The 26585-nt window shown below is 41.7% G+C and overlaps 1 protein-coding gene across 1 annotated transcript in view; it reads right to left on the reverse strand.

Annotated features, from left to right (window-relative positions):
• Positions 1-3389: 3389 nt before the first annotated feature.
• Positions 3390-26585, reverse strand: part of RAB27A (RAB27A, member RAS oncogene family) — a 122297-nt gene continuing 99101 nt past the window's right edge. The window contains 3 exon segments of the mRNA XM_077468295.1: positions 3390-8206; positions 9115-9238; positions 20594-20699. Coding sequence (XP_077324421.1) covers positions 8005-8206; positions 9115-9238; positions 20594-20699 — 432 coding nt within the window. The 3' untranslated portion in view covers positions 3390-8004.

Consider the following 26585-nt stretch of genomic DNA (forward strand, 5'->3'; position numbering starts at 1 on the left):
TTTAGCCCACGTACACACGGTCGGAGATTTTGCCAACCAAATCCGTCGGATTGTGTCCGAAACTGTTGCATACACACGGTCGGGCCAAGTTGGCGAAAAATCCGATCTTTCAGAACGTGATGACGTAATTTCGTTACGATGGGACTACATTCAGGCTAGTAGCCAATAGCTTTGATGTAGGAATTTGATCTGAGCATGCGTGGCACTTGGTCCGATGAAAATGCTCTACACATGATCGTATTAGGTCCGTCCGGCCCAGTTGGTCGGGAAATATTTCCAACATGTTGGAAAATTAGGTCGGACGGAATCAGTACGATGCATACCATACACAGTCGGATTATCTGACGACACGGTCCGATAAGACTCATTCCGACAGATTCTCCGACCGTGTGTACAAGGGCTTAGATGTTCATTGGCAAACGTCAAACAGGCCTGTACATGTGCCTTCTTGAGGAGGGGGATCTCGCGGGCACTGCAGTATTTCCTCCATGCCCAAGAGCATGGGTCTTCAAACTATGGCCCTCCAGTTGTTCAGGAACTACAATTCCCATCATGCCTAGTCATGTCTGTGAATGTCAGAGTTTTACAATGCCTCATGGGATGTGTAGTTTTGCAACAGCTGGAGGGCCGTAGTTTGAGGATCCCTGCCCAAGAGGGTTAAGGCAATGCTGGAAAATAATGGTGGACACACAAAATATTGAAAATTTGGGCCCAAGTTGGACATTTTCACTTAGGGATGTACTCACTTTTGTTGCCAGCGGTTAAGACTTTAATGGCTGTTTGTTGTTATTTTAAGGGGACAGCAAATTTACACTGTAAGGCTCGGTTCACACAGGGGCAACACGACTTTTGGAGGCAACTTGGACGTGACTTGATGTGACTTGACGTGATGTGACTTGATGTGACTTGGACACGACTTACAACACTACTTTAAGTCGCCCCAGGCCAGGTGACTTGCCGTGGCCAATCAGAGAATGAGCTCTCAGGGGGGAACTCCTTTTGAGAGCTGATAATTCTCTGAGAGTCGCCTCTGTATAGACGGAGATCCGACTTGGAGGCGACCTCCATTGAAATCAATGGGTACCAGTCGCCTACAAGTCGGATTGAAGTAGTACAGGAACCTTTTCTGAAGTCGGAGCGACTTCAGTAGTGTGCATTAAGACAGCTCTCATTCACTTACATTGATATCTACATGTTGTGCGACCTGAGGTGACTTGGGGCGACTTGAAGTCGGATCTGAGTCGCCCCTGTGTGAACCGGCACTTATACAAGCTGTATACTCACTACTTTACAATGTAGCAAAGTGTAATTTCTTCAGTGTTGTCACATGAAAAGATATAATAAAATAATTACAAAAACGTGAGGGATGTACTCACGTTTGTAAGATGCTGTATATTTTTTTGTGGATTTATGGTTGATATTCTGTCTCTATCATTTAAAATACACCAATGATACAATTCTAGACCCTTCATTTCTCTGTAAGTGGGCAAACAAAATCTGCAGGGGATCAAATAATTATTTTCCCCACTGTATAGAAGAGTTTTAATGCCTGTCAGATTATTATTTTTTGGCCATCTGTGTCCTACTGGGGAGGATTCACCTTTCACTTCCTGTTCCTTAGTCATAACAGGAAGGGAGAGAAAATATCTGCAAATTAAGGGAATGCTTTGGAGCTCCCCGGGTCACCAGAACTAGTGTCCCCATTGGAAGATTTCCCCCCTAACTGTTCGGGGGGACAACCCAATGTTTGGGATTTTATGTGTAATATATATATATATATATATATATATATATATATATATATATATATATATATATATATATATATATATATATATATATATATATACACACACACACACACACACACACACACAAATACAAACATATACACACTTGATGCTCGTAAACAGGACAATCGAGAGGGTGAATCTCACTAACAGGAGCAGACAGCAATAAAAACCGGATAGGTGTTCTAATTTATTCGCATGGTACGAAAGAAAGGAAATGTTTTGGGCCAATATAAGTTTGTGATTAGTACTTTTTTAGGTGCATCTATGATAGAAATTTTCAAATCATATTCATTTCCACCTTGCATTGCAATTATTTCTAGCCTACTCCTTATTCATTATACCCTGTGAATAGCCACTGCTGTGCCACACATTTTACAGAGCCTGCCTTCTGAACTAGAGAGGTGCTGAGAGGTAAAGTTTCAGGAGGCAGAGATAGGCAAAGGAATCGCTGCTTGTAGACAGTAAGGTACCATGGGATATGTAGTCCTTATAAATTGAAAGTAAACAGCAGAAAGGCTGCAAAACAAACTGGCAGTCCAGGAAGTTGTGGAGTGTGATGGCCAGTGAACAGACACCAGTCACAACACGAAAGGAGAGATTTCACATAAGCCTAAATTTGATTGTCATAACTATTGTTTACATTGATATTACAATGGTGATGCTATAAAATAAGAAATTGTACACTGACTATAGAACGCTTTTGAAGGAAAAGTAGGACCAAAGCGCTTTTGGCCCTACTTCTCCTGTGGGTCACAGGAGTGCACTTATTTCTGAACTCCTGTGACTTTGATGTCAGCCAACAGACTTTAGCCTGCTGTTGGCTGAATACCCCAGCCGGTCTAGGCTCTGAATTGATCCAGACTTTACCGTCGTTATCCACCCAGATGTCTGACTGGCAGCTGGCTCAGCCTCTTAGCGCACTGCCAAGAGCCTGAGCCAGTCACTCCTGCCCCCTCCAGTGAGCGGCGACTAAAGCTCCATTCAGACTTGTGTGACTTGTCATGCAACTTTTGACATCAAAGTTGTATGACAGGTTGATCTCCTTGTTTTCCAATGATAGCCATTCATATATGTGTGACTTAAAGTTGCAGCGACTTCTAAATAGTTAATGCACTACTTTGGTCCAACTTTCATGCAAGTTGAGATCCACAGACTTTGTTAACTCTCAAAAGTTGAATGAAAGTCATACCTGAATCTTATACAATGCAACAGCTGTCCATTATTGCTAGTCAAAGCCTAATTCATATCCAGGTCGCACTTATCCAAAGTTGCGTCAAAGTTGCACAACTTTGGGGTCTTGTGAATGGAACCCAATGATTCCTGCGCTCTGCTCAATTAGAGGTCTTTGATCACTCAGTTGTCAGAGGTAGTGGGGGACTGATGCTGCATCCATCTAGGCTAGTACGAAGTTTTGTTATTTTGAAATCCTATACTTTTCTTTTAATTGCATACTTTTATGGTTTTGTTTTGCTAGAGTGAAACATTTTTCAAGTCAAGCAACTGCTGTGGGTTTGCATAATAAAATTTTTACATTCCTGAGAAATACAGACTTGGCTAGAAAATCCCCAGGAAATAAATACAGACCTGAAACAGAAATAATAATGTAAGATATCTTTATTTGATAACAGAATTTAATATATTTCATCTGTAAAACATCTAGTTAAAGACAATATACACAATATAACATCAAAAATATGCCATTCTGGTATTAAATCTCAATTGAAATTTCACGTTCAGACCATTATAAAATGGCATATGTATTTATCATCTCGTAGCCAAGATGGCACCGAGCCTAGTAAAATATGAAATATCAGCTGTGCAAAACAACATTCTCATTTACAAGTACACAGACAACACTAAGCATCTCGGAATGTAGCCGAAGACAAAATGTTTCATTTATTTGGCACACGGAGATTGAAAACACTCATACCCTTTGGATGATTGCTATAAAAAGGCACTCATCGATTTTATTCTGTAGGCCTGCAGAAGACTTGCTATATTTAGCAGAACTAACATTTTCACAAGAACGGGACCCTTGTGTTACATCTTATCTAGGTTAGGAAAGTATCAAATAATTGGGAACAATGTCTGAAAACAAGTGTACAGCGTCTACACAGGGATGTAGGTTATTACACAGTGTGGGGTTTCAGCTTGTAATTAGCTAGACAGAACCCCAGTGGAAAAGTCAAACACGGTCAGATCTTCTGGGTAAAACGGTGTGAACTGCAATATTGTGGTGTAACAGGCAATAACCGATAAACACCAAGCCACTGAAAGCTGAAATTGGGCTATCGGTTCTTACACACCAGAATATAAATCCCTTATGTGTGCTGTACAGAGGTAAATGTATGACAACGATATGTCAAGAAAAGCTCATACAATGCATGACATGCAATGATACTTCCCTTTCATGTTCTGGATCATTGATTTTTTTTATGAGATTTTTTTTCCAAATCTGAAATTGCCAAAAAATGTAATTTAGCACAAGATTTCTCTGAACTTTCGTTCAGAGGTGAGTAACGGTGCATAAATGCTGGAGAAAGTAATTTTGGGCACTGCAGTGTGCTTCTTATCTATAGACATACTTTAAAGCCCAACTTTAGGAAACATAGAAAAAAAAAAAAAATCATCCCATGCAGTGGGGCTGAGCCTGCAAGGGTTAACTAATCGTTTAGGCCTAGGGATCTTTTTAAAGATGATATACCTATTGGTGGTGGTAGATCGGTCCAGTACCTTCTCCACTACACTCAATAGTCTAAGGTCCTGACATCATGAAGGCCAATGTGAGGTCCACTGCTCAGCACTGAGCGTGATGTCAAGGGACAGTCCACTGCTGGAGCTTCGGGAAGTAGATAAAGTAAAACCGCTTACCCTCTCAACTAGACTAAACGAGCAACTAACACTTGCAGCGCGGGTGCAGCCCGCTGCCAGGGGGTCATTTTTTTACGTTTCCTGGAGTTGGGCTTTAAACTATCTAATTAAAGAAAAATATACAAAGGACTCAACCCTTCAATAGAATGCCATTTATGCTCTCGCATAACGCACCTAATCCCATTAATGCGGTTGTTTACTTTTCTTTATAAAATTCAAATCAGGTTGAATGATCGAAGGCAGGCCACTGATTAAGCAACTTTCTTTCCTGCAACCATCACCAGTGTGTTGATTTGGGGGGTCCCCTCTCATGGCAGTGTATCGATTTTGTGTTCCCCTGGCGGGGAATGGGGGGCAGGGGGTGTTGGGCACGAGGAGGCATCCGTGCCGGGAGAACACAGTGATTAATGCTAGCAGTCTCTGGCACTAAATCGCATGCTAGAAATCAAACATGCCTGTTGAATCCAAGTCGATCTATGGGATGACTTGAGTACAATCAGCCTGCTCATTTTAGGATGGAATTTCTCCCAGTCCCAGCTGAACTGGCCGAGATTCGAGCCATCTATGGCCAGCTTAACCTCAATGAGCTGTACAACAGTAAATTCTAAACTATATTAGTAAATAAGAATATTCACATTTTCCTATGAAATGTAAATTTTGGCAGCACATATAGCAGATGCAAATAGCCAACACCTCCCATCTGACCTTCAGATCTGCATTCCCTGCCACAAAGAAACTGGTAAAACCTGTAACCCCCCTTAAGAGCCAAAGATTCAAGGCTTACTCCAGCCTACTCTATCGACATTACAAAAAAAAAAAAAAAAAAAGTTGCTTCCGTTTAAAGTATAACTAAAGGTAAAACCAATTTTTTTCGTTTTGGTTAGAGGGGAGAGGGATTAGAACCCCAGGTTTTATTACTGTCTGTGTCCTGTTAGGGAGATTTCCTCTCTCAATTTGTCCTGTTTGCCATTACTATTGAAAGTGAAAAAGAAAAGAAAATCCTAAATTCTTGTTTCCAGAAAAAGCAGTAGAGGGGAAATCTTCCAATGGGGACACTAGTTCTGGGGGTCCCCAAGAGATTCCCTTTATTTGACGGGATTTCCTCTCACTTCCTGTTTTGGATAGGGGACAGGAAATGAAGGTAAATCTTCATAATGGGACAAAGAAGGCACAAACAAACCCTCCCTTACTCTATCCAAAATTAAATAAACATTTTGCTTATAGTTCTACTTTAAACTTTTCAATCCTATCAACAAGAAAACTAGTGTCATGTGATGAATTTACTGATATGCTTGCAGTCAATTGTCATAAATGTATCAAATGTAGAACATTTATGGAATGTAATGTACACAGAATTTATCTGGATTTTATTATTGTGTGCAGTCCATTGGTAAGAATCTTCCTAGTTTGCACCTGGCTACCTAACCCTTGACAAAAACTGTATGCACTAGGGAAAAAAATGGCTACAAGGATTATCTGGCTTTTAACAAAGGCTTGGAATATTTGTATTGGCTAGCACTTATTTTAATTCTACAGTTTAAGAAACAAGGTATTACAGAACTGAACAATGGGAGTTATTTACGAAAGGCAAATCCACTTTGCACTACAAGTGCAAACTACAAGTGCAAAGTGCACTTGAAATTGCACTGAAAGTGCACTTGGAAGTGCAGTCGCTGTAAATATGAGGGGTAGATCTGAAATGAGGGGAAGCTCTGCTGAATTTTTCATCCAATCATGTGCAAGCTAAAATGCATTTTTTTTTCCTTGCATGTCCCCCTCGGATCTACAGCGACTGCACTTCTAAGTGCACTTTCAGTGCAATTTCAAGTGCTGTTTGCACTTGTAGTGCAAAGTGAATTTGCCTTTCGTAAATAACCCCCAATGTTCCAAATCAGCATTCTGTACAACATTCACTCGCTGGAAATTTAACACTTTCATTATAAAGAGGCCTTTTTTTAATGTATTTTATTTTTTTACTGGTCTACATCTCAGTGTTATCCTTTTAACATGAGAGGGAACTTTAATATACAAATGAAAAAAAACAAAAAAAACCGCCAACTTTAAAAGTAGTATAAATGCAAGTTCAAGATCTTTATATAAACCACATTACAAAACAGAGTTTTAAAAAAAATTCAAGTACATTCGCTTAGTTCCAATTGTTTTGTTTGTATGCAGGATTGCATGCAGGAAGGTTGACATTTTAGCAAAACATACAGCTAGGATTAGCATCTACATATATAGTCTAATCAATCAATGTAAAATGAAAGGAACAGAAGAAGCCCCCAACCAATTTAACACCAAAAGAGTGGGAAATGACAGGTATTGTGATTCATTGAACAAGTGGAGTACTTCCAACCCAGCTTTTTATTTGAGCTCTTGTGTGGTAGCATGTCTCACCAGGACCAATGTGGAACTGTCTCTGTCCAAAAGGGTCCCATAAAGCACATACAAAGTCACCGCTTAGCACCAGCCCTGAAGAATTTTTGCTGGTTTTTACTCTGCCCTAAATTCCTGTTGAAACATAAGAAATCGCATATATAATTTATGCATTAACAGCCATGCACAGATATAAAAGGGGCTGATGTAAGTCATGTAGGAAAGACTAAACTATGAGACAAGAGTAGGAATGCCGTCTTATAAAAGATGCCACATTTAATATAAATTCTAATGCAGCCAGGGGCAACAGGGCTTCAGAAAGTCTTGTGCTTGCAAAGAAAGCCATAGTGCACCTTGCAGAAACTATAAGAACACAAAATCAATGTGAATGTCTAGTCAAAACATCTTTTTTGTTCTGGATATGCTGAGAAAGGACTAGAACCCCCTGTAGGTGTTTACTGCTATCTGAAGATCCATTGGAGATACTTACCTTCACTTGCTGTCCCCTGTGACAACAGTTTCAACAAACAAGAAGAAAGTAAATCTGCAAAAGCAACACATTCAGAATTTTTTATTTTTTTTGTGTTGTAGGGGGAAGGCTAAAACCCCCCTAGAACTTTTTTGCAACCTGTAGCCCTGTTGCAGATTCTCCTCCAGTCTCTGCCTGGTGGAACAGTTGTTACTCTGATAACGAGTGAAGGGATCTCCAACAGAACCCAAAATAGCAGAAATGGCACGACAGAGGTTCTGATCCTTCCCCACTCTTACCAAAACATAAAGAAATAAACGTTTAAGCTGGACATGCACTTTAAGTTCTGAAGTGATGACATGAACAAAACACATTGCCTGCTAATTATAAATTTGAATGTATTTTTAGAAATCATGACCTCAGAACAGCAACAGTGTTCAAAGAATAGGAACAGCGTTACTGATTTTGGTAAAGGGGGAGGGGAAAGGGGTGGTCTCAACAGCCGCATTTGCCTTTTTCTTTGTCCTCATCAGTTAACTGCTCAGTAGAGCTGTGGCCATTGGACCGTACCACCCCTTGGGGTATCCAAGACTTGTCCACACACCGTTCCATGCGTTTCATGATCAGATCCAGTAAAGTCTCCACCGCCTTATTGACATTGGTTCCATCTGCAGCACTTGTCTCAAAGTAAGGGATTCTGGAAGGACACAAAAAGAAAGGTTTTGCAGAGACTGAGATAAAGGGGGACACATGATATATATATATGCTTTGGAAAGACTTCTTAAATTAGTAGAGGTGTTTGCTAAAAGACAAAGAGCATGGACTAATGACTTTTACACGTATAAACCCTTAAAAGGAGAAGTAGGCCAAAGCTTTTTTGGCTTTACTGCTCTTGTGGATCACAGCATTGCACTTATTTCTGCACTCCTGTGACCGGTCACAAAGCCCCTCCAGGCTTTGCAGGGATCCCGACAACGTCAGACTCGGATGCCTGACTAGTAGCTGGCTCAGCCTCTGTGTGCTGCTGAGAGCCCGAGCCTCCTTCTCCTAACCCTTCATAGCCCAGTGCTCCGGTGAGCGCTGGAGGGGCAGAGCAAAGCATGGTAACTGGCAATCACCGCTCTCTACTCAGTGAAGACCAAAAACTGAGCAATCAGCAGTCACATGATTACTCAGTTCTCACTCTTAGAGCCTGGGAGCAACTGCTGCAGCATCGGAATGATGCTGCACCCACATAGGTGAGTATGTTTGGGTTTTTATATCCCACACCTCTCCTTTAAAAATACACCAGTGGAAAAAAAGCTTGAAGGCTGCCATTACTTCTGCTTCAGAAAATGATCATTGCCTCTATGCCATGTTGACCCAATCAGGGAAATTCATAAACAGTGTCAGACACGCCTTACAATTCCCTCGCTCGTCCTCACAACAAATACCTTTGCAAGTGACACATTCATGTATCCCGATGGAACAGGTACATGACTCTTAAAGAACCATTCATAGAAAGTATACATCGTGTTTATTGCATCCTGTGGTCTACTCAATTCAATCATAGTGTACAGTTGCGCCGTCTATTAGCTGTAACAATACCAGGAAGGAACTGCTCACCCATATTTCTCTGCAAACTCTTTGGCTTCCTCTTCCTTTACAGCTCTCTGATCTTCCAGATCACATTTATTTCCACACATCACAATGTCTGGGTTCTCACAATACGCGTGGATCTGCAGCTGACCTAAAAAGAAAAATAAGTAATGTGTTATTCCACAGTTTATGAACAGAGGAATCCAACAATTCAGTTGTAGGTTAGATTTTTTTCATGTCTGAGCTCTTAGGGCTTGTTTACACCTACAGCAGTCTTCAAAACGTGATCTGTGCTAGATTGATTTTCAGAGAGTAGTACAGGAGTGGTACTGTTCCCTCCTAAATCCTTTTTTGACTGTTGAATGGGAATACCACACCGTAACCGCGAGCTTAGTGTTTGGCTAGTGGTTGCAACTCTATTAACTTGAATGAGTCATGTTTGGCGGTAGCACTGCCTACCAATTGTGGCAGGTGGTATACTTTTTGCTGCGGCATGTGTCCACTTTCATCAGGCCACGATGTTATTTTAAGGTGAATGCACATGGGAGCTACAGCCGGGGTCAATCACCTATATCTACCACCCCTGGACCACAAGTATAAAAGAGCCCTTAAAGCGGAACTCCAGGCAGAACAATTTTTGAGCGGAAGTAGAGGACATGCTTATATCAACGTTGTTTGTTTTTCCACCCAGTACAAGCAGCATCCAACCATCCATTTAGAAATTATCCTGCACTCTGATTCTGTGCAGAAGCTTCCTGTTCAAATGACCCATCACTACTGCTTGTTCTCCCAATGCAAGGTGGCCATTCTGACGTCTGTCTCCCTGTGGTTTAAGAAGACCACCTGCCACCGGTCTTTACATGAGAATACCCACCCCAATAATGTGACAACAAATTAAAATTAGAGCTCATGCACATAAACATATAGCGTAAAATCCAGCACATTGCGACAGCATGAAGCCCACAGGTGCGGCATACAACCACCTTACACCATACAACCAAGTTAATGGCTGTTCACGTATATAAGCGTTTAAACGCCAGCATATGCATATGGGCATACAACCCTAGGTGCAGATAGTCTGCGTTCAAAGTTGTACGCCAGTACACATACAAGCTTAACAAAGATGGAGGATGGGGGATGTAGTTTCTCAGCAGGCACACATCACTAGGCTGAAGAACACCCCCCCCCCCCCCCTCCACTGGATACATCTCTCTATGTATGAACAAGGTGCCTGTGATGATCACAACTACTTTTTTTCTTTGCATAGGAGGTTATTGAAAATGGAATTTAAATCATTTCGAACAAATAAGGAATACAACCAACTGATACGGTTTCTGGAGTTAAGCTTTAACCAGTATTTGGGTTTGGGCTTAGCACTGTGGAGTGGTTCCCTCATCTCAGACCTTAATGTTATGACTAACTCAAAAGATTTTTATTCAAGAAAGATCACAAACAGTGTAGTGCAACGTTTCAGAGCTACGCAGGACCCCTTCATCAGGCATACCACATACCCGACGAAGGGATCCTGCGTGGCCCTGAAACATTGCACTACACCATTTTGTGATGTGATCTTTCTCGAACAAAAACCATTTGGATGAAATTGATTCTCGATGCGCTGGCAAATTTCTACTTATCACACAGGTTCCAGTATCCAACTGGCAGTCACTATAACCCACAGTTCCCGTAAGAGCTCATTCCAGGAACGTGCGATGGGAGTGTGGACTGTGTGCTCTTTAACTCAGAAACACACTGAGTTTTACCCTGCAAAACCCCATACACACCATCAGATTTTCTGCAGATTTTTTCCTTTAGATTTACCAAAACCATGTAATAGGAGGTCAAACCTTAGGAGTTTCAATTTGTATGCAATCAGGCAGGTCCCTGCACTACATGGTTTTGGTAAATCTGAAGACAAAAATCAGCAGAAAATCTGATAGTGTGTATGGGGTTTAAGGCTACATTTCACACCAGTGATTTAGGCCAATGAGAAGCGGTAGGGATCTCCTGATTCTTGCTGCAGCTGTGAGCAGCCACTGGCCCTGTTCACGACTCTCTGCATAGCCGGCGTTTACTTGTGGTGATCTCTGCTGGACGCAATGTGTGTGTATCCAGCAGCGATCACCGCAGGTAGCTGCTAGCTGTGCAGAAAGCTGGGGGTTGCCAACGACCGGTCATTATAATGCTGCTCACAGCTGCAACAGGAATCAGATGATCATATTTTTCTATTACATGTGCAGACTAGGAGGTTGATTTATGAAAGGCAAATCCACTGTGTACTGCAAGTGCACTTGGAAGTGCAGTTGCTGTAGATCTGAGGGGAATATCTGAAATTAGTGGAAGCTCTGCTGATTTCTATCATTCAATAACGTGCAAGCAAAAAAGCGGTTTTTAATTTTCCTTGCATGTCCCCCTCAGACTTACAGCGACTGCAATTTCAAGTGCACCTGCAGTGTACAGTGTATTTGCCTTTAGTTAAAAAACAAAACAAAAAACTTATGCCTCCTAATTTGCAGCAATGGTTGTGCTTTGCTGTGCATTCTTCACAATGCAAGTCTATTAGGTAGCTGACAGTTTAAAAAAATAAATAAATAAAAAACAAACAGAGCAGCCCCTATGTCACTGACATCCCAACAGATAACAGTTAGGAGGTAAATAATGTTGTAGATAACCTTGTCCTGCCTCTATAGCGTATACACACACATCATACATTTAGGCTGGGTTCACACTGCTGCGGGGGGAGATCCGGATGTGATTCGCACCGCAAATCACATCCGATCTCCGTAGCGATGCGAGTTCAGCCATACAGATAGTATGGCTGAACTCGCATCGCTCCCGCAGCAAACTCGCACGGGACCCTTTTTTTGGTCCGCAACAGAATCGGATCGCATGGGGGTTCACACCATGCGATCTGATTCCTGTGCGAGTCGACAGATCGCACTGCGATATGCGGACGGATCTGGGGGTGTCATTAACATATCATTGACACTCCCAGCCGTCCGCATAGGGCAGTGTGAACTGCCGGCGGGAGTAATGCGATGCGGGAAAACGCCGCGGATTCGCGGCGTTCCCACATCGCAGCGGTGTGAACCCGGCCTTAACAACAAAAGTATCCTTAAAGCGGTAGTAAACCCGCTAATGTTTTTTTTTTTTACCACCTGCAAAGCAAAAGGCATAATGAGCTAGTATGCACCGCATACTAGCTCATTATGAAATACTTACCTTAGAACGAGGTCCCGACATCTGGCCCGATCCACGCCGAGGGAGCTGACATGCTCCCTCTGCGTTTCTTCCGGGTATCGCGGCTCCGGCGCTGCGAGTGGCCGGAGCCGCGATATCATCACTCCCATGCATGCGTGCGGGAGATTTCATCCCGGCCGGTCGGCCACTGCCGGATTTTCAGCCGAGAATCCCCTTGTGCGCATGCGCCGCTGCAGTCAGCGGCACATACCGAGGGGAATATCTCCTAAACCGTACAGGTTTAGGAGATATTTTTTTTACCTACAGGTAAGCCTTATTCTAGGGCTGGGGGAGCGGTTACCTGTTCCACCCTAAATGTGCCCTAAATGTGGGTCGCATGTTCCAAAAGGTGAACTTACCCTTTATTAATCACCTAGAGTATGTACCAACAGCAAATACAAAATTTTCTAAGATCCTCAGCCCATGACAACAAAGGAATTAAAAGTCAAATTACTCCTACAGTACCAACATATAAAGTTTTAAAAGTAAAAATAGCCAGGGTCTCTATATGCAGAAACATTTACAGTAAATGTACAAATAAATTCTGCTTACAAAGTGGGTGTATGGCCTTTATAGAAGTATTAAAGTTTAACAGACATATCACTGTGTAAATTCTTCAGATAATGCTGCTCATTAGTTTTGTTTGGATAATAGGATGGTGGTCAGAACTCGGATCATGCACACTCATTCATCACCCTCAGCCTGTGAAATCAACCTATTGCTTGCATCACCCTTTTTGCGTCTTTTTATTTTTTGGTAAAAATTTTTAAAGGTTCAAAATGTTAAAGCGTTTGTAAAGACTAATTTTTTTTAAATTATTTTTTATTAAAATATACAGGTTTGTGCTTTTCTGCTCTGGGCAAGGATTTTGCACAGCGTGGCCCCTTATCTCCTTTTTTTTTTGTTCTTGAGTTTAGATACACTTTATTATTGTGCTTTTGCTGCTTGCTGATTGTATACAACAACCTTTCTCAACATGGAGGAATCCATAAAATAAACTTTCCAGTCTCAGGGAACCCCTGCTAATAATTGTTATAGCTACAGCCTATGGAACATTACTGTGATGGCCCGCGGGAAGAATGCTCCTTAGATTTGTGGTCAATCGGAAGAATTTCCGCTTACAGACAAATAAAAAGATCACTGTTAGTGGTTATCCATCTGAAAGGCAGGAATTGTTCATTGCTCAAGAACCCCTTGGAAGCCTCTGGAGGAGCCCTGGTTGAGAAAGATGGGTATACAGAAAACCTCATTTAGGTGATCCATCATGTGCCAGTTTTATATTGATCAGAAGCATGCAGGGTAGACTGAAAATAAATAAGCCAAGTTCACAATAGAACAGTGCGGGAAATCCATGTAAAAATACCTATATCCCGGACTGTGTTCAAAACAAACTGCAGTTGCAATCTGTAGCGGGTGTAAATTTTAAAGTTAAATGACATCCCAAAATGCACTGGATTGCATGGTAATTTTATACCGCATAATCTGGATACAATGCGTTTTCAAAAGTAGTGCATGCACCACATGCCAGAGCAATTTGAGCCGATTAAAAATGTATGGACTCAAATCGCACTGCACTAAATTGCATGGGAATGCGCAGCGCGTTCCTGTGCAATTCATAGTGTGAACCGGGGAAAAAAAAAAGAGTCATTCATGTATCTAATAATTCACTGCTTTGCACTAGTATTTGTTGCATTTTTCATTGAGGTCTAGTCATCAGTCTTGTCCAGAAATTCAACTGCAACATTTCTATATAGAATTGTGAAAGTTTCCAGTTAAATGACCCAATCCTGTTCTTAACAGCTTTCTGCAAGAATCAGGCAAAGATTGGGACATTTAAGAATGCCCTGGGGATGCCACTGAGCCCTTTTTTTATTTTTTATTTTTTTACAGATTTTACAGCTGGTTTCTGGGTTGGAATGGGTTGATCCATCCCTGTTATCCATGTTGACTAATTTTACCAGTCATGAGACACTGGACGGTACATGCATCTCTGAAGTTGGACAAATGTATCTCCAAACGCTGTTGGAGAGACATTCGATTATCTTAAGACCCATGGCTTGCTGTATGATAGTTTAATTCTTCCTTTTTCCACAAGAGGGCGCACTTGCAAAGGAAGCAGCAACCCTCGAGTAACTGTCTAATAGATCTTTTAAATCTATTTCTGAGAATGGCATAACACGTGCAACACAAAACTAAGCAATTGTAATATTAAAATTGATTAAAAAATAAAACACACATTAATGGACTTCTAAGAGATAACTTTATAGTAAGATATCTTTTTAATTCTTTAATAAAGATGAACAAACAATGGAAAATCCTCTCTCCCAGTGCGAATGCAATTTTTCACTCTGCTGGATAAGACATTCACTTCACCTGGTAAATGTGACCTGACAAAAACTGGTCCAAAAGGACCACCTACCAGTTCACAGAGGAAGTGGGCACTACCAACAAATCACCTGGCAATAGTCAAAGGGGATTCAATTTTTTTTGGGCTGAATCCCTTCTGTGTTATGGTAATGCACGTATTGATGTGACGTGGTGCCATTCTTTTTGAATTACCCACCAATGCACCTGTGTTGTAGCGTTCCCATACCATGGCTATATTTGCAGCTTTTTTCAAAGGAATGGGCTGCTGACACACACACAAACATGTCAACCCACCCTTAAAGAGGAACTTCACCCTAATGCCCGGTACACATGATCAGAAAGTCATACGAAAAATACCACTTTCGGAGCGATTGTACGATAATCGGATCGTTAGTACAAAGCTTTCGAAAGCCGATCACGACAGTTCATCCGATATTATTTGATCGGACGTGCACAAATCATTTTCGTACGATGCCACATGACATCACTTCTGAATTTTTAGTCTGTTGTACGAGAATTTGTGACTTTAGTAAACTCATCAGATTTGATCTGAGATTTGCATGCAAAATAAAACACCCAAAATAACATACGTCAAATAATCTCATTGTGTGTACGGGGCTTAAAGGGGAAGTTCCACTTTATGTCTCTTTCTGTCCACTTTAAAGTGGTAAATACCAAGCTGTGCTCTGCCCTGCTGGACTACAGAACACTTTCGCTTCATGTTAGATGAGTAGATGGGTGGGGGTTTTGTAGTCCAGGAGAACCCAGTCAGGATTGATCAGTAGGCATTTTTCTGTACTTGTAGCATGTTTAAATGGGTAAAATAAGGAGAAATGTACATGTATTGCAGCAACGCACCAAATGTTTTTTTGATGCCCAGACAGACATTTTTAAGCAAGAACTCCAGGAAAAAATTGATTTTTAAAATCTTCTGGTGTGTGTAGGCAATCCCCTGAAACTGTCTCCTATTTTTACACTTTGTTTCACTGATCACCAAGAGGATAACCATCTCTTTACTTCCAGCACTCCAACACCCCTCCTACACAGCAGCCATAGCATCGACTGCACTAGCCACTCCTCCACTGTAATCTTCCTGTGTGCTAGGCATTAAGAGAGCCCGGGGAACTGTCATAAGCACCCTTCACGAGTGCCGACTATGCCTGCCCTCACTGTGCCCCCCCCCATCAAAGAAGCCATACTAAATCTTCTATGATTGAAAAAAGATCTATGAACAGAGGAGGCCAACCTTTTATTGATTCTTCTGTTTTACATTCATAGATGCTATAATCCCCGATGCACAAGTGGCAGAGGTGAGGGGGGGGGTACCTATGGAGATCAATTTCAATTAATGAAGAGGCCAGCAGCATAAGGGACACATCGGACTAATAGTAACATCCCTTGTCCTGTTTTATTTTATTTTTTTTATAACTAAACTTAGACTTTAAAGTGCTAATGCTTGTTGTGCCATTCTAACCAAAAAAAAAACAATGTTTATGTAGTCTCGCTGGTGCTCAGGAATGGGGGTGCTGGCGATAAAAAAAAAAAAAAAAAATCACCATACAGTAGTGTGTAGCATAATTTGAAAAATCATTGCTCAACCCTATCCTGTCAATGTGGATAACATGTATAAGTTAGGTCAACTTATACTTGTTATCCACATTGAATCGAGGGGGTTGAGTGGCAATTTTCCCAAGTAAATTGCAATTCCTTTAGAGCCCTTCCACACTGAGGCGCTTGAAAACTGCCCACAAAACACCAAGAGCTTTTCAAGCGCTTTTGAGGAGTTAGCGGTGCACTTTTTTTGAAGGTGACGTGACTCAAACTGCTTCAAGAACCATTTTGAGGTGCTTTTAAAGTGGCTTTGAGGTGCTTCCCATTCATTTCAATGGAGAGGGGTGCTTTTTTATTTAGTTTTTTCCGCTCCAAAGATGCTGCTTGCAGGAGTTTTTTCACCTCCACCAGCGCACCACCCCAGTGTGAAAGCGTTCATTGATTTTAATGGAAATATGTTTTCGTGAGCTTTTCAGGTGCTTTTGTTTAGTGCCAAAGTGCATGAAAAGCGCCACAGCGTGAAGGGGCTCTTAAAGCGGAGCTCTGCCTGGGTAAAAATAAAAAATAGTCAGCAGCTACAAATACTGCAGCTGCGGACTTTTAACATAAGGACACTTACCTGTGAAGGGCACACGCGATGTTGGCACCCAAAGCTGACCCATCCCTCAGCTCCGGGTGCAGGTGCCGGCATCCTTACTAAGGAAAAAAGTAAGCGTAGTCTTACGGCTTCACAACCAGTTTCCTACTGAATGGTCTCTGTGTGTCTCGCAGAAGACGGGGGGGGGGGGGGGGGGCGACATTGCCGCACAAGATTATGGCGATCTTTCCCGAGAGGGGGAGCAGATACCTGGATTTGACAAGTATCCGTCCCCCCCTGAAAGGTGGAAAATGTGCCACCGGAGGATCCGGATCCGATCAGCGGAAGTTCCATTTCTGGGTGGAACTGCGCTTTAATTAATCTTTAACTCCTTATAAAAGTCAGTAGATTTTAAATGCGCTTCTTTACTAAGAAGTTATTTTTTAAGGCTGATGGTAGATATATATAGATATAAGGTAAATATCCTCACACCCCGTCACATCAGCAGCCAAAAAATGTAATTACTAGGTGTTACCCTAATGAGGGAGTATAGTACTTCCTAAATACAACAGTCATATCAGACTGGGGATAAACGCCTACGTACTGGTTTTCAGTATTTTATTTGGTCATAAAACAGATCATAACCTATAAAATAATATGCATAATGCAACAGCCCACACATTTCAGATGAGACAATTTCTAGGAATGACAGAGGGTGACCGGGTAATATACAGTGCAGGTAACCCACAACAGTCTTCAGCATGCACGCAATACAGCAGGGGTAAGTTCAGCTGCTAATGCCCTTTGGCTTAATTCATTTCTTTTGCAGCAGATTAAAAATATATATATAATAATTGGAGGTTAAAGATCTTTTCCTTCTTTGTGTTTTAGTTTCCATAACTAATCTTCAGCTCTCAATCTTGGGTGGAAATTGGGATCCTAGCTAGACGGCTTGGTGTTTACATAAAAGGGAGGGTGTTCCTAGCTATTAGCAAGAAATACCACAAGGCTTCTTATACTTCCTTTAACAAATAAGATATGCAGACAGAGTAGGCAGTATATTGCGCATTGTTAAAAGCCTAGTTTCACAAGACTTCAGTGGCTTAAAAGACAACCACCAAAAAAAGTTATACAAATAAATTTAGAAACCTAATTTGTGGGATGTGACAAGGCAATAGACTCTTGCATGCTGTGCGATATTTTCAGACACGGTCGCCAAACTCTGTTCCTTTACCAGGATGGCAGTATCTATATGAAAGATCTAAGTTGCCCAATTTTGGAGAAGGATTTGGCAGGAATCAGCCAACTTTCGGCCCATGTGTACAGCTCCCTGTCCGACAGAAGGCGGTGTCAGTCCCCGTCAGAATTCAATAGTTCAGCAGGGAGATCTCAGCACTAACATCACTGGTGTTAGTACAGCGTTCTGTGTGTTTTTTCATTCAGCCCGCTGAGCCGAACGACATAAAAAATAAAATGTAAAACTGTATACCCCACAGAAGGCCAGCAGCCACACAACGTTATCACTTGCAGGTATCTCTGCAGCTATCTTTCTACATCGAGCAGCAATGTTTAATATAAGATTATGTAGCTTACATATCTTTGTGTTCTGGGACGGAAAATATGGGGCAAAAACAGAGGAGCTGCCCACTGTACTAATAAGCCATATTGATAGGTTTAGTTTTCTACAAAAGGTCAAATCGGAATTATAATGAACTCTTGGAATGGCACCCACATGGTTAGTTCCTTTTCCACCTAGAACACCTCCTACACAAATATCTCCCAAATCTAAACTTTTCTTTTAGGAGCTCTAAAGTTTTACTGCCACAAACCAAAAACAACCCTTATATATTACAAAAATAAAATAACAAACATGTCATACTTGCCTGCTCTGTGTAATGGTTTTGCGCAGAGCAGCCCTCCTCTTCTCGGTGGTGATCCCATAATCTCCTGCAGGCAACCTCAGTGTTCAGGGCAGCCACTCCATATGGGACCAGGAGACTAGCAGCAATCACTGTAGTAGTGGTGCCTATTACAGTGATTTCCAGCATCCAGGAGGATCCCACAGGTATGGCACACACATACTTCAGCTTTAAAGTGATTGTAAAGAATCGCGTTTTATTTTTTAAAACATGTCGTACTTGCCTCCACTGTGCAGTTGGTTTTACACAGAGTGGCCCCGAACATCCTCTTCTTGGGTTCCCACGGCAGCTCTCGTGGCTCCTCCCTGCATCAGATAACCCCCTAGGAGAAGCGCTCTCCCGAGGGGGTTACCTTGCGGGAGTGCTCCCAAGTCCAGCATTTGTGTCCACAGACACAATGCCGAACTCGGCCCCCGCATCACTGGATTTGATTGACAGCAGTGGGACTGCTATCAATCTATCCAATCAAGAGCCTGGACCCTGTGGAGAGAGGGAGAGTGGGTCCCCGCTGAAGAGATGAAGGGGCTCAGGTAAGTAAAATGGGGGGCTGGGGGGCCGGTGACTGTTGTGCATAGGATACACTAAGGTGAAAAAACACGGGGGTTTTCAGATTTGATTCTTTCTGTAAATCATGAAATGTGTTGGCACTATATAAAAATACAGAAGTAAGCCAATTACAATTCACATAACATATTTAGACTTAAATAAGGCAGCGCTGGCAAGTGTAATACAAATTTTTAGGTCCCTTAACTGCACTCGTATGCGAATAAAGCAATTTTAAAGTGGTTCTAAAGCCTTAAAGTGGTTGTAAACCCTTACAAACCACTTTGACCTACAGATAAGCCTAGATTAAGGCTTACCTGTAGGTCCAAGAAATATCTCCTAAACCTACACAGTTTAGGAGATATTTACAAAAAGACAGGCACTCCTGTCTGCGGCACGCAGGCGCACTGAGCAAGCCACTGCTAACGGCGATATGCAGTTAGTGGCGGCTCCCGTGCGCATGCGCGGGAGTAATGTCATCGCTGCTCCGGCGCTGTGAGTGACTGCAGCAGCGATACCTGGAAGAAGATGGACGCTCCGTGCTACAGGGGACAGCTGAGACATTGCTGGCTCCTGTGTCAGGTAAGTGACACATAATGGACTACTATGCGATACATAGTAGCCCATTATGCTTTACCTTTGCAGGGAGACAAAGAGGAAGTAAACCCATCAGGGTTTACTTCCTCTTTAAAGGTTCTATGCATTAAGGTAAAAAAACCTTCTGTGCAGCAGCTGCCCCAGACTCCCTCCTTTTCCTTACCCAAGCCCATTCGATCCAGCAATGTGCACGAGCTACCGCTGTCTTTCTCCTTATTGGACAGCTCGCAGCAGAAGCAATTGGTTCCCGCTGCTGTCAATCAAATTTGGTGAGATGGGAGCGGGGAGCAGGGGCAGAATCCCGCTGTCTGTGTAAACGGACGAAGCAGCAGGACTTGGGAGCGAGCACTTACAGGTGCCCCAAGAGAAAGTCGCTTTCTCTGGAGGTACCCGATCTAGCGGAGGAGCCTGGGGCGCATTGCACAGAGCAGGTAAAATATAGCCATGTTTGCTATTTTTATTTATAAAATCCTGAAGCTTTAGTAACACTTTAATAATAATAATATGTATTTTACCAACACAATCTTAGTTTAAGTGTCAATATTCAGAAAGATTTTTCAAAGTAACGCAACAGACTGCATCATCCAAAGTGAAACATATACCGGTCATTGGTTCCTAGTGAATGAACAAGCAAAATAGCAACTATGGCAATACAAATGGCTGCATCATATGGAAAAAAGGGACAAGTTTAGGAAGGCATCATTGAAGTACATACTTATCCAGTTTCTGACGTTCAGGAAACTCTGCTCATTTGTTAAATCGAAAAGCAAAACGAAGCCCATCGCATCCCTGAAAAAGGCAGTTGTTAAGCTGCGAAACCTGAAAAAAATAAGCACAAGACAAAGTAAGGGGCTCCTGAAATCAACAGTTTACAAACTTACTGATTCTTTTATTAAAGGGCTTGTTCTCAAGAGCTTTATCCAATTATCTCACCTGGTCTCAGTAATCTTGTGTCTATCTAGCTCATGAGTAGGGATAAATATGGATGTGTGTGGATCCTGGCCCGAACCCACTTGAATGATTCCGCCAGGAAACAGTCACTGTACTAGGCCAATCATCCGCGGCCAGAACATGTTCCAATCCCAACCCACATCTGTACAATTACAAGGCCTGTGACAGTTTCCCGATGTGTTTGGGTGGGTTAAGCCAAGTAATGCGTAATGAGTAATGCGTTTCCTCCAAGTGTTATACCTAAATTGCAACAGGTATGAGGGTAGAGATGCCACTAAAATCACAAGACTGGATGACCAGGCTTCTACAGCTCATGCAGCTGCACTTGAGAATTGGGAGCTTTGCATTGGAGAAAACAAAAAGCTGAAGCCTAAAGATGCCTATATAAAGATAAGCCCCCGAAGGACAGGTGTGCAAACTAGGGTTACACCGATACTATGGTCTACTAGGGTCTCGTATCCATTCATCTTTAGTACAGCTGAGGCTACAGAGAAAAGGACTGGGGAATCTGTGTCCTCAGTCCCTTTCCCTGTCTCAAAGGGGAGATGTCAGGGGTCTATTTAGACCCCTGATATCTGACCAAAGCCCATCCTCAGGGTTGATATAAAAAAAAGGAAACTTTTTAATAAATATCGAAGCATTTCCCGCCCGAAGTACATCATATGACATCCTTGACTTTCAGTGGGGATATCTGAATGATGCCTGCAGCTGCAATGCAAGAATGATCATATCGGCAGTTCCAACACTTGATCGTTCTTACAGATGGAGGGAGGGGAAAAGCCCCTCCTCCCATCGCCCTCCGGTCATCAGGGACCCGAAGAAAGAATCTGCTCCCGCCAGATGAAGAGCATAGAGATTTCCGGTAACCAGATGATCACCAGTCATCTCTAGGATTGTCGAAGGGGGGCCGCGGAGGTCAACAAAGCAGTATTCGCGGCCTGAAGGCATCAGATTTGTCTTTTTTTTTCATTCTGATGCTTTCTAGCCTGGAGGAGCAATATGGGGTCTTATAGAACCCATATCTCTCCATAAAAAGGACCAGTCACACACCATTCCTATTACAAGGGATGTTTACATTCCTTGTAATTGGAATAAAAGTGATAAAAAAATGAAAAAGTGTAAAAAAAATAAAAAATATTACAATAAAACAATAAAATTGTTAAAGCACACAAGTCCCGCCCACATATGTAAAACGCAGTTCAAACCACATGCGAGGTATAGCCACGTGCATTAGAGCGAGAGAAAAAATTCTAGCACTAGCACTCTTCTGTAACTCTAAACATGTAGAAAAATTATGGAGATTAAGTATCAAAATTTGACGCCATTTCAAAAACGTGACATGTTGGGTATCCATTTACTCGGCGTAACATCCTTCACATTATGCAGAAAAAATTGGGCTAACTTTACTGTTTTGTTATTTTTTAATTCGTGAAACAGTTTTTTTCCCCCAAAAAAAAGCAATTTTGGGCAAATAGTGTGTGATATAAAAAGTTGCAAAAACTGCCATTTTATTCCCTAGGGTGTCTGCTAAAAAGAAAATATATAATGTTTGGGGGTTCTGAGTAATTTTCTATCACAAAAAGGATGATTTTTACATGTAGGAGAGAAGTGCCAGAAAAGGCTCGGTATGGAAGTGGTTAAAAGTAAAATTGTAAAAATAATGCAATAAAAAGAACCACTGACACTGTCAACAACCCCCCCCCCCCCCCCCCCCCAAAAAAAAAGTATTGTAAAAAATAAACTTAATAAATCTTGTAAAATATAAAAATAAATAACTGACACAGTCCACATCTCATCAATGCCACCCATCAGTGCTACTGTCACATGACATTAAAAAAAAGTATTGGTAACCCGTATCAGCGAGTACTTGAGAGTATCGGTACAAGTATCGGTACCTTTGCTCGGTCTTAAAGTGTCATCAGTGCAACCCTGATACAATACCCTTTCTCTAAAAGCTGCAAAACTCTAAAAATGGCAAGACAGAAGTGAGACACATATGTGAGTGTAAGGCTTCACGTACACTGTCAACCCCTGACCAAGCCACAGGAAAACGCAAAGTGCGGTAAAAATGCAAAAAGTATGGGTAATCTGTATCGACCAGTACGTGAGGAGAAAAAAAAAGTATCGGTCTTAAAAAAAAAAGTAAAAAAAAGTGTTACCAAACCTTGTTTTTACAGCGATTTTGCAGCAGCTGGCAGTTAAAATGTTCCTATACTGAGCGGACTCTCCAGTTCTGGAGACCTGACTTACAGAAAGATATTGATAAGATAGAACGAGTCCAGAGACGGGTAACAAAAATGGTGAAAGGTCTGGGGAATAAAACTTAGAGAGCGACTTCAGGAACTTAATATGTACAGTCTGGAGGGAAGGAGGGAAAGGGGAGACATGATTGAAACCTTTTACTACATCAAGGGGGTTAATAAGGTTCAGGAGGGTATTTTTAATTTTTTTATATGAAACCAAAATCAAGAACACGGGGACAAGACCTCAAACTAACTGGACGAAAGTTCAAAACTAATCTAATGCCACGTACACATGACTGGACTTTGAGGGACTAGGTCCGACGGACTTTCCGAATGAACGGACTTGGCCACACACAATCACACCAAAGTCCGATGGATTTGAACGTGATGATGTACGACTGGACTAGAATAAGGAAGTTCATAGCCAGTAGCCAATAGCTGCCCTGGCATCGTTTTTTGTTCCGTCGGACTAGCACACACACGAACGGATTTCTCGGTCCGGCGGAAAAATTTAAAACATGTTCTATTTCTAAAGTCCGCCGGATTTTTGGCAAGCAAAGGTCCGATGGAGCCCACACAAGATCGAATTGTCCGACGGAATTGTTCCGTTGGACCTTTGCTGTCAAAAAATCTGCTCTTGTGTACGCGGCATTAGAGAGTATTATTTTACTGAAAGGGATCCTTGGAATAAACATAGATCTATACTCAGGCAAAAAAAGTTAAAGAAAAAAAAAAAAAGAACCAAAATAAATAAATAATAAAAAAAAAAAAAAGGGGCAGACTCGGACTACTCTCTTTTTTCTGCCATCATTTTTCTATGTTACTACTCCCCAAGACCAGAAAGTTATTTATTTTAGGGGTTCCTCCGTGTTAACAAAGGCTGTGTTAGACCATTGGACTCAAATATGTGTAGGATGAGTGTTGGCCACAGTCTCCAGTATCATATCATGGCAGCTGTGCAGTGGCTCCATTCTCCCATGCAGAAGAGGGGAAAGCAAACCCTGAGCTCTATACCCTTGCAGTCCTACAACATTGGCACTTGTGTCTTTGTACAACTTATGTGACAGAAAATCAGAAGCATTTATCCTTTATATTGCAAAATAAAATGAATGTTCCAAGAAAATAAGCTCTATTTTATTTTGCACTAGAACAAAGACTTTACCTACAGCCACATTTCAGAGTACACAAAATCTCATGTCTTATTAAATAAAGCTAGTATTTCATTTCTGGTTTAATGAATTTTATTAGCTCAGCTGTCTGCGAAATAACACATCGAGAACAAAAAATAAAGTTAATGTTTCCATATTGCAGCCAGCCCATGCATACCAGATACCTAGAGGTGCCTGGAAACCACCTGGGACCACTAAAGGGAACCTGTACTGATACAAAAGATGTTGGTTGCCATGGCCGACTATGAAACCGTTAGTTGCCTGGATATATATAGATCTCTATATCAAGCTAGAGATATGTATCTATCAACATCTAAAATAGATCTACACACACATACTGGCCACTTTATCAGGTACACGTTACTAGTACCGGGTTGGACCCACTTTTGCCTTTAGAACTGCCTTATTCTTCGTGGCATAGACTCAACAAGGTGTTGGAAACATGTCTTTAGAGATTTTGAGACATGATAACATCACTCAGTTGCTGCAGATTTGTCAGCTGCACAACCATGATGTGAATAGCTTGTTCCACCACATCCCAAAGGTGCTCTATTGGATGAGATCTGGTGACTGTGGAGGCCATTGGAGTACAGTGACCTCATTGTATTCTTCAAGAAAGCAGTAGTGAGACGATTTGAGCTTTGTAACATGGTGCATTATCCTGCTGGAAGGAGCCATCAGAAGAGGAGTACACTGTAGTCATAAAGGGATGGACATGGTCAGCAACAATACTCAGGTAGGGCATGGAGTTTAAACAATGCTCAATTGGCACTAAGGGGGCCAAAGTGTTCCAAGAAAATATCCCCCACACCATTACACCACCAGCCTGAGCCATTGATACAAGGCAGGATGGATCCATGCTTTCATGTTTGCGCCAAATTCTGACCCTACCATCTGAATGTCGCAGCTGAAATAAAGACTCATCAGACCAGGCAACATTTTTTCACAATCGTTGATTATCCAATTTTGGTGAGCCTGTGCAAATTGTACTCCGTTTCCTGTTCTTAGATGAGGAGTGGCACTCTGTGTGCTCTTCTGCTGCTGTAGCCCATTTCCTTCAAGTTTGGGTGTGTTGTGCATTCAGAGATGGTATTCTGCATACCTTGGTTGTAATGAGTGGTTATTTGAGTTATTGTTGCCTTTCTATCATCTCAAACAAGTCTGCCCATTCTCCTCTGACATCAACAAGGCATTTTCCTTCACACAATTGCAGCTCACTGAATATTTTCTCTTTTTCGGACCATTCTCTGTAAACCTGAGAGATGGTTGTGCACGAAAATCCCAGTAGATCAGCAGTTTTTATATACTCAGATGAGCCTGTCTGGCACCAACAAACATGCCACGTTCAAAGGCAATTAAATCCCTTTTCTTCCCCATTCTGATACTCGGTTTGAACTTCGGAATGTCGTCTTCACCATGTCTAGATCTCTAAATACACAGAGTTGCTGCTTTGTACTTGGCTGATTAGCAATTTGTGCTACCAAGCAATTGAACGGGTGTACCTAATAAAGTGACCAGTGAGTATGTATATATAAAAAAAATACAAATTGTGAACATAAAGGATTTTTATTGCAGAAGAGATATACTATATTTCTTCTGCATTTAAGTTTCTATGCCTCAACATATTACAATCTCTTGCAGAGGGAAACCAAAAAGGGGAGGTACACTATATTTTTTTAACACCATCTTAATTGTAGTTTAACACACAGGTTATCAGTTTGGCTGAAACTCTTGCTTTAAAGTAGAACTAAAAAGGCACTCCACCCCCCATCTCAGATAGCGTAAGGGAGGGTTGTAAACCTTGTCAATTAGAAAGAAAAAAAATTGTCCTTTTGGGATGACTTCCCATAACTTCCTGCCCCACATCAAAGCAGGAAGTGAGAGGAAATCCCTCCAAAAGTGAGGGAATCTTGTCACCAAAACTAGCGTCCCCATTGGAAGAGTTCCCATCTACTCCCGTTCTGCTGACAACCCAAAATTAGTGATTTTCTTTCACTTTTGTGCTTGTTGATAATGGTAAACAGAACAAATAGAGAGGGTGATTCTCCTTAATGGGGGCACAGACCATAATAAAAAACAAATAGGCAAGCTAAAAAAGTTTAGCTACTCTTTAGACATGCGGTTTGTCTTCAGTGAAAAACGAATTGCTCATATGTCTGTTTTGTCAGCATATAACGTACATCCAAATTCGCACTCCAGCTTTTGGCCTATGAAAGAAAATGTATTTTTCTAGCACTTTGCATGATCTTTTCAGTCAGAAGTCTGACCATACAATATGAAAATTTTATTTTCTTCAACCATGGGCTGAGGGAAAGAAATCTGCTCTATTGTGTTGATGAGGGAA

Source organism: Lithobates pipiens, unplaced genomic scaffold (assembly GCF_037356315.1).
Source record: "Lithobates pipiens isolate NorthernLeopardFrog02 unplaced genomic scaffold, aLitPip1_a1.2 Scaffold_8, whole genome shotgun sequence".
NCBI classification, from domain to species: Eukaryota; Metazoa; Chordata; class Amphibia; order Anura; family Ranidae; genus Lithobates; species Lithobates pipiens.